Source organism: Salvelinus alpinus, chromosome 10 (genome assembly GCF_045679555.1).
Source record: "Salvelinus alpinus chromosome 10, SLU_Salpinus.1, whole genome shotgun sequence".
NCBI lineage: Eukaryota > Metazoa > Chordata > Actinopteri > Salmoniformes > Salmonidae > Salvelinus > Salvelinus alpinus.
Genome location: NC_092095.1, coordinates 50,121,985 through 50,130,861, shown reverse-complemented (window position 1 = coordinate 50,130,861; position 8,877 = coordinate 50,121,985). Strand labels below are relative to the sequence as shown.

At 41.8% G+C, this 8,877-nt stretch overlaps 1 protein-coding gene across 1 annotated transcript in view; it reads right to left on the bottom strand.

The window, feature by feature from the left end:
- Nucleotides 1-104: 104 nt before the first annotated feature.
- The window catches only part of LOC139532198 (1-phosphatidylinositol 4,5-bisphosphate phosphodiesterase delta-4-like), a 29,452-nt gene continuing 20,679 nt past the window's right edge, over nt 105-8,877 (bottom strand). The window contains 7 exon segments of the mRNA XM_071329505.1: nt 105-1,486; nt 3,370-3,519; nt 3,658-3,790; nt 3,935-4,113; nt 4,270-4,386; nt 4,696-4,852; nt 6,758-6,931. Coding sequence (XP_071185606.1) covers nt 1,395-1,486; nt 3,370-3,519; nt 3,658-3,790; nt 3,935-4,113; nt 4,270-4,386; nt 4,696-4,852; nt 6,758-6,931 — 1,002 coding nt within the window. The 3' untranslated portion in view covers nt 105-1,394.

The following is an 8,877-nucleotide window of genomic DNA, read 5'->3' as shown; positions in this document are numbered from 1 at the left end:
AGTAAATCAAGACCGTATATCTAAATTATTAAGATGATAAAATGTCATATGTACTTTATCTTTGTATATATAGATCCATGATCTAATCTCACCAGTCTCTGAACTCCTTTGATAAATGAAAATGATCTTTATTTGCAAATGGATATGGCAAATAACTAACTACAGTAGTACATGCATAGATAGCTAAATACATATACAAATAATACAGGTATATGAAGTCTGAACTGGACAATATTACAGAAAGAGTTAATAGATATGCTATAACACAATACAATAGGCTATACATCAGGGCTCTCCAACCCTGTTCCTGGAGAGCTAACGTCCTGTAGGTTTTCACTCCAACCCTAATCTAGCACACCCGATTCTAATAATTAGCTGGTTGATAAAGCTGGCTGTTAGTTACAACTGGGATTGGAGCGAAAATCTACAGTTAGAGTAGCTCTCCAGGAACAGGGTTGAGAAGACCCCTGCTATACATCACGAACACACACAGTGTGTGTACAAAAATATACAACTATTAACCCAGCAGCAAATATTTAAATCTACTAAATTATGCAAAACAGATGCCACGAGTTGAGGCATTTTGAGTTCCGCTATAATTGCTGTTTATACTAAACGGATTGTTCAGAGTATTGTTCATGGAAATGATAATATGCATTAGAGAGAGAGTGAGAGATGAGGAATGGAGTATAGTTTTCATTGGCATCATAACCCATTTTAAACCAAAACTTGCCAATAGGCAAAAGAGGGAGGAAATGTGTCCTACAGTAAGCCTAGGCAAATCTAACCAAACAGCCTCATCACTGGTACGTTCTTGAGGAGCTTGGTTCATAGAAAATACTGTGGTGTGGATAAGAAGACTGACTGAAATTAGGTTGAAATGTGTCATTACTCTTGACCAGTGGGTGGCACATTTCTCCGCTACATATCATTGTAGCAAAACAAAAAATAATCTCAACTACAGTTGTGTAGTTGACTAGCATTTGATGACATAGAGCTGGAAAAACAGAATCATCCCAGAGCCAGTTCTTCAGTAATACATCTGATTGGGAATACACATTATAAATATAGAATTGTAGATCACAAGTGAAAACCACACCAATCATACTTAAAAAAAACATTAATAGTTACAATGAAACATTTTGGCTTAGTATACGCACAACATTACATACTATTTTGAGGAAGTAGCTACAGAAAGTATTCATGACATAGTTTGTGAAACTAGCTCTTGAATGTCAAAACTTTCTGGTAAAACTATGAACGAAAGTTTGTTCTCTTTTAGTCACGTCTTCAGCATCTTTCACCATCAGTGTCTCCCACCTTCAGTGTGTTCCATCTACAAGTCTTGTAAATGCCAGAGAGGTAAACAGCGACTGGAATCTCTAACGTTCAGCTCATACAAGGTTAGTGATTCTAACATGTACAAATAAGGAGGCGGAAGGAATACTGGTTCCGTCCATAGACAGGAGGTGGATGTCACGGTATCCTGGAAAAGGGAGTAAAACAGCTGTAGTAGGTCATTGATCCCATCGTATTACTATTACGTACACTACCGTTCAAAAGTTTGGGGTCACTAAGAAATGTCCTTGTTTTTGAAAGAAAAGCAATACATTTTGTTAATGTTGTAAATGACTATTGTAGCTGGAAACGGCAGTGTCACATTCCTGACCTTATTTCCTTTGTTTAGTCTTTATTTAGTTGGTCAGGACGTGAGCTGGGTGGGTATATTCTATGTTCTGTGTTTCTATGTTTAGGTTTGTCATTTGGCCTGATATGGTTCTCAATCAGAGGCAGGTGTTTTTCATTGTCTCTGATTGGGAACCATATTTAGGTAGCCTGTTTTCACTATTGGTTTGTGGGTGATTGTTTCCTGTGTCAGTGTTCGTGCCACACGGGACTGTTTTCGGTTAGGTTACTTTGTTATTTTGTATTAGTGTCTTGTTCAGTTTGTTCTATTAAAACATGGACACTTACCACGTTGCGTCTTGGTCCGATCCTTGCTACACTTCCTCTTCAGACGAAGAGGAGGAAATCTGCCGTTACAGGCAGATTTTTAATGGAATATCTAAATAGGCGTACAGTGGCCCATTACAGTGCCTTGCAAAAGTATTCACCCTTTGGCGTTTTTCCTATTTTGTTTAATTACAACCTGTAATTTAAATGGATTTTAATTTGGATTTCATGTAATGGACATACACAAAATAGTCCAAATTAGTGAAGTGAAATGAAAAAAAATACGGAAAAGTGGTGATTGCATATGTATTCACCCCCTTTGCTATGAAGCCCCTAAATAAGATCTGGTGCAACCAATTACCTTCAGAAGTCACATAATTAGTTAAATAAAGTCCACCTGTGTGCAATCTAAGTGTCACATGATCTGTCACATGATCTCAGTATACATACACCTGTTCTGAAAGGCCCCAGAGTCTGCAACACCACTAAGACTAAAGTTCCTCTGTCCAGTGTCTGTGTTGTTTTGCCCATTTTAATATTTTATTTTTAATTGGACAGTCTGAGATATGGCTTTTTCTTTGCAACTCTGCCTAGAAGGCCAGTGTCCCGGAGTCGCCTCTTCCCTGTTGACGTTGAGACTGGTGTTTTGCGGGTCCTATTTAATGAAGCTGCCAGTTGAGGACTTGTGAGGCGTCTGTTTCTCAAACTAGACACTCTAATGTACTTGTCCTCTTGCTCAGTTGTGCACCGGGGCCTCCCACTCTTCGTTCTATTCTGGTTAGAGACAATGTGCACTGCTCTGTGAAGGGAGTAGTACACAGCTTTGTACGAGATCTTCAGTTTCTTGGAAATTTCTCGCATGGAATAGCCTTCATTTCTCAGAATAAGAATAGACTGACGAGTTTCAGAAGAAAGTTATTTGGTTCTGGTCATTTTGAGCCTGTAATCGAACCCACAAATGCTGATGCTCCAGATACTCAACTAGTCTAAAGAAGGCCAGTTTTATTGCTTCTTTAATCAGGACAACAGTTTTCAGCTGTGCTAACATAATTGCAAAAGGGTTTTCTAATGATCAATTAGCCTTTTAAAATTATAAACTTGGATTAGCTAACACAACGTGCCATTGGAACACAGGAGTGATGGTTGCTGATAATGGGCCTCTGTAATCCTATATAGATATTCCATAAAAAAATCTGCCGTTTCCAGCTACAATCGTCATTTACAACATTAACAATGTCTACACTGTATTTCTGATTAATTTGATGCTATTTTAATGGACAAAGAATGTGCTTTTCTTTAAAAAACAAGAACATTTATCAGTGACCCCAAACTTTTGAACGGTAGTGTATGACTCTCATATTAGGAGGTTATATATTGAGTTTGTACAAAATGCTTAAATACATGGATGAGCCTTACCTTGCTGAATACATGAGAAAGGCAAGGTATACTGTCCGACAAAATCATTCCTTGACGCCTTGTCGTAGTCCTCCACCACAAAGCGTACCAGGGCCAGTTCAGGCGCATGGATGGTGAACCGTAAAGTGTCATACCACACTGGATTGAACCCTGAGCAAACACAATTCATTAATATATAAAATAATAGAATATAACACTGTAATATACTGCTTTTATGTATCAGCATTTCTGTAAAAAGCTACATTATAAGCATTTATGTGATTGGGATTTAACGGGTGTGTATATTACCATTGTTGTCTATGTATCTGGTCTCCTGCTTGGCCTGGTCTAGAGGAAGTCCATGGATCTCCACTCTCACAAACGGGTCCACAACGGAGCTCTCCTTGATATTCACTTTGGGAAGCTGCTGTGCACTGATCACCTTGAAAACACACACAAATATATACACACACAAAATGAGAGAGCTTGAGGTCAGATTGGTAGGTTAGCGTTCCACTTGGTTTCTGTAGTTTTTCTGTTGTAGCTCAGGTTGTGTCTTAGGTAGGTCTCAGTTTGTTATTTGTACCTGAATGCAGAGACTGCGGGGTTGGTATCCTTCCCGGTTCTGTGGAACCTCAGGATCGAACCTCCTCTCTGACATCCTCATGAAGTCAGGTTTGAGGACATAGCCACAGCGGCCATTTTGACTGAACAGTCCATCGTTGAGGTCCATCTCAACCCCTGCCGTCTGGAAATTCAACGCAACTGAGGTAGCAAGGAAAACAGAGAAATTAACCAACTGATCCGAATGAACAGAAATATGAGCTTAACTAGCTTCACAAAGTCATGTTTAGAAATTGGACATTTATATTTTGTTTAATCATTGTTTGGTGCCTTAGAACAACCTAAAATGGCCCTCACCTATTTGAGTCCCTGTGTTCCACATCTCCTGTGGGTTGAAGTTGGAGGAGTCTGTTCTGAGGCCACTGGGATAAACCCTGGTCAGCTGCCTGGCATTGTGATGCACAAACTCTTCCCCTGGGAGAGACAGGCAGTTAACCATACATGAGATGAGCTTGAGGAACCATGCAATTGAACAGTACACAGACAAAGCACTGGGTCTTCTAGTCGTTCTGCCTCTGTTTCGGCCCTTGCCACTGAATGAATAACTGACTAAATCTCACTGATCAGACAACATTTCCTTTTAGTAAATCAACAACTTTTGGCTTCTGTTTTGAGGTCCAAACAGAACAACACAAACTGTCCTGAGTGAGTGAGTTAGTGAGTTAGTGACAGGTTGACCCTGACTGATGATGTCATGAGTTACTGTAGGGATTCAAGCCCCACCTGCCTCTCTCAAGTGTTTGCGGGCTTTGGACTCTGTGAAGGAGGATATCTCGTAGAACTTGGAGTGAATGCGGGAGTGCTTGAAGCTGCTGAAGTGGACACTCTTGCAGTAAACGACGCAGTCCGACAGCTCCTTTGACAGACGCTGCTTCGATTTCTGAAGAAAAGAAGGAGAGTTGAATTGAATAAACTCTATTGATCCACAATGGGGAAATTGGAGTGTTGACCTTACTAAGCTACATTCAACTCAACTACATATAAATTGGGCAATGGCTTGGGGAAACTGCTCTAGGAGGATTGGATATATACAGTAAAACCCTAGTTTTGACAATAGACAAGGCTGTGCGATAAGAGCAACGTGGCACTCGAGAGGAGGAGTGGAGTGTAGCTAGCCATGGGTGAAAGCTGCAAGTGGACCGGGACAACCCCAATATGGAGTAAGTGATACTTCACTATGAAGCCAACCACAGTAGGTCTGCCAGTGCCAATCAGGCTTCGATGACCGGAAGGTTGAGGTATGCAGGCGGGCACAAGGCCAGACTAATTAGCGATGCAACCAGGTCTCCCCAGTCCTAGTGCACACCTGGGCTGCCTCTATATGAAAGCAGATCCGGAGCCGAACACAAACAGAGACTCTGAGCTGCAGTCTGTCTTTAGGACAGGACAGCCATCAGAGTAGTTACACCAGGGCCAAGGGCATCCCAGAGGTCACTGCTCCTGTAGACTACTGGCTTTACCCCTGATTACCATATTGATCAAACCATGTCAAAACCCTAATATGGCATTCTAATTTATGCCGTTCATTAAACATAGAGTATCAATGTTAAATGATGTCTTAGACCCATGGACTCCATCTAATCTGTTAATGGGCACGACTTGTTATTGACCGATATCATGAAAGACCCAAGAATAAAGTCAGAGGTGCTTCGGTGTTTAGCTACAGAGGTGATCCCTGACTTCAATTAAGTGTCTATTTTTTAGAGGGCTCTCTACCTCTACCCGCAACCTTCCACCCGACAGTCAGTCAGTCAGTCAGTCTTCTCTAGCCCTATGTCTTTCATGAGCGATGTCAGGAATGCGACCCTTGGATAATAGCAGACCTATAACAGTGTTATAACTTGGTCAACACATCAGCAGATTCAGACTAAGATGATACACTTTGATGGAATTGAGGGACAATGGAGGAGTGAGTGACGTCTTCTGCTCAGTGGATATGAGAGCGGGAGATGGAGTTGAGAAGGAGTGACTGAAATATATACGACTACATCCAGGCAGGCCCAGAGTTTAGTGACAGGACTAGGGTTGTGAAGCTACCGGTAGTTTACCAAAGTTACATCTATGCCAATCTATCGTAACTTTAGTAGTTTATACTTGAATAACTTTTTTAAAAATGTATTCATATATAGTATGAATAGTTTTTTATCTGTTTCCATATTGTCCTTGAGTTTCTAGTAGGTAGACCACATGGTTCAAGAGAAAATAGACTAATTAATGAAAAAAAACATCTACTCAACAATGGCATTATTTTCAATGAACCCTGCAAACTATTTTTCCAGTTTGGTTGGCAAAACATTAACAACAAACATTGACATAGTAAAATAACTAAAAGTGTGTAAAAATATATATAAAGGATACCAATGATATTCAGAAAGTTGATGGTATATGTAGGATAATGTTTTACAGCTTTGTCATTCTATCATCTTATTGAATTATTTCATATATTTTACATGTGATAGGCCACACAGAGGGACAGAGATAATTACAGACACCTGTGATAATCTGAAGTACCCAAAAGGGTGAAAGATACCAAAATTCTGGTAGTTTACTGGTAAACTTCGAAAGTATCCAGTAATATACCCTCCCTTCGAAACCCTAGACAAGACACACAGACAAACGTCTCGCAGGTCGAACCCTAGACGAAGTGGTGAGAGGTCGGACAGCTCAGTAGCCCACCTTGGATGTCACTGCAGAGGTTACCCTTGTCAATGTTGCATGCACAATTCCGCACACAGGCACCCCCCCCCACACACACACATACCCACACCCACACCCAGTAGCCTACCTTGGCCGTGCGTCGGAGACTGTTGCATTGGAGGCTGTCCTCATCGATGTCAGCCGCCTCGTCCTCGTCGCTCACCTCTCCTGTCAGGGAGTCCTCAGGCTCCACCAGCCCGTTCAGACTCTCCTCCAGACCTCCGATCTTCTTCCCCTTGAGAAGAATCTTACCCTTCAGCTCCTGTTAGTCAGAACAATGGATCTAGATCGTTTCATCACCAGGGAATAGATATCATGCTTCTGTACCAGGGCATGTTTCAGAAAGCCTCTCGACTGCACCTCTCTCTCAACCTATCTCTTTATTGCATATTGATTGTAACGACTTTCTTCTTCTGACGAGGAGTAAGAGATATCGGACCAATGTGCAGCGTGGTAAGCGTCCATTTTAATATATAAAACTGAACACTACAAAAATACAAAATAACAAAGTGAATGAACAAACGAAAATCGAAACAGTCCCGTATGGTGCAGGTACAGACACAGGAAACAACCACCCAAAACACAAAGGAAAACAGGCTACCTAAATATGGCTCCCAATCAGAGACAACGACTGACACCTGCCTCTGATTGAGAACCATACTAGGCCAAACACATAGAAATAGAACAACAGAAGAAAACATAGAAAAACAACATAGAATGCCCACCCCAACTCACGCTCTGACCAAACTAAAATAAAGACATAAAAAAGGAATTAAGGTCAGAACGTGACATTGATAATGGAACATAATAGATAGTTAGAGTCACCTGCGTACTTGATGATTGTGGGCACAGTATTCTACAATCACTGAGGCAGAACAAATATACATCATGCACAGACAGACCATAGTCTTTGCATTGAGATACAGGGCATATAAAGTCTTTGCATTCATTGTCCTACATGGACCTGCAGGTCAGGCCCAATACAATGTCGAAAGATGAGGCTGAGAGAACAATCAATCATATTCTATTCAGTGCTGAGGGAACAACACTGTGGCTTTTTAATAGTTCACGGTGCCAGTGTTGCATCTTACAGCACAGATCATATGGCCCGGGCGGTACTGACAGAAAGGTAGGTAGCAAGACAGTCTCTACTCACTCTACAGCGGGGTTTCCCAAACTCGGTCCTGGCCCCCCCACTCGTCCTTTAATCTGGGTTCTATGTTAAAACTGTCAAATATATGTGTAACAGTTTAACTTTAGACCGTCCCCTCGCCCCGACACAGGCGCGAACCAGGGACCTTCTGCACACATCAACAACAGTCACCCACGAAGCGTCGTTACCCATCGCTCCACAAAAGCCGCGGCCCTTGCAGAGCAAGGGGAAACACTACTTCAAGTCTCAGAGCAAGTGACGTAACCGATTGAAACGCTATTAGCGCGTACCCGCTAACTAGCTAGCCATTTCACATCTGTTACACTCACCCCCCTTTCGACCTCCTCCTTTTCCGCAGCAACCAGTGATCCGGGTCAACAGCATCAATGTAGCAGTTTAACTTTACGGCGTCCCCTCGCCCCGGGCGCGAACCAGGGACCCTCTGCTCACATCAACAACGGTCGCCCACGAAGCATCATTACCCATGGCTCCACAAAGGCCGCGGCCCTTGCAGAGCAAGGGGAAATCCTACTTCAAGTCTCAGAGCAAGTGACGTAACTGATTGAAACGCTATTAGCGCGTACCCGCTAACTAGCTAGCCATTTCACATCCGTTACATATGCATAATTTATTTTTGCTTTCTGCCCCATATTCAGTATTTGCATATCTCAAATGAGTATTTATTATTATTTTGATTACATGTAAAGGTATTGGAATACATTCAGATTTTGTACAATTAACTTTTGGGCAGGTCAATCTGTTTTATAGCCTTATATTAATATGATAAAACAGTGATTATAAAAATGTAATCTGAAATTCTGTGTGAATTCTGATGAATGTGCTCTTCAATTATCTTTGAGGCATTCTATCAACACGATAAACTGGCTTAATAATGTACACACTGTACACTGACTCCACCCTAAAGTGTTTTGTTGAGGGCGGCAGGTAGCCTAGAGGGCGGCAGGTAGCTTAGAGCAGGATTTCCCAAACTCGGTCCAAAGTTGTTCACTCACTCACTCCCTCTAGCTAAATTGAGGGCCGAGGGGGCAACGTTA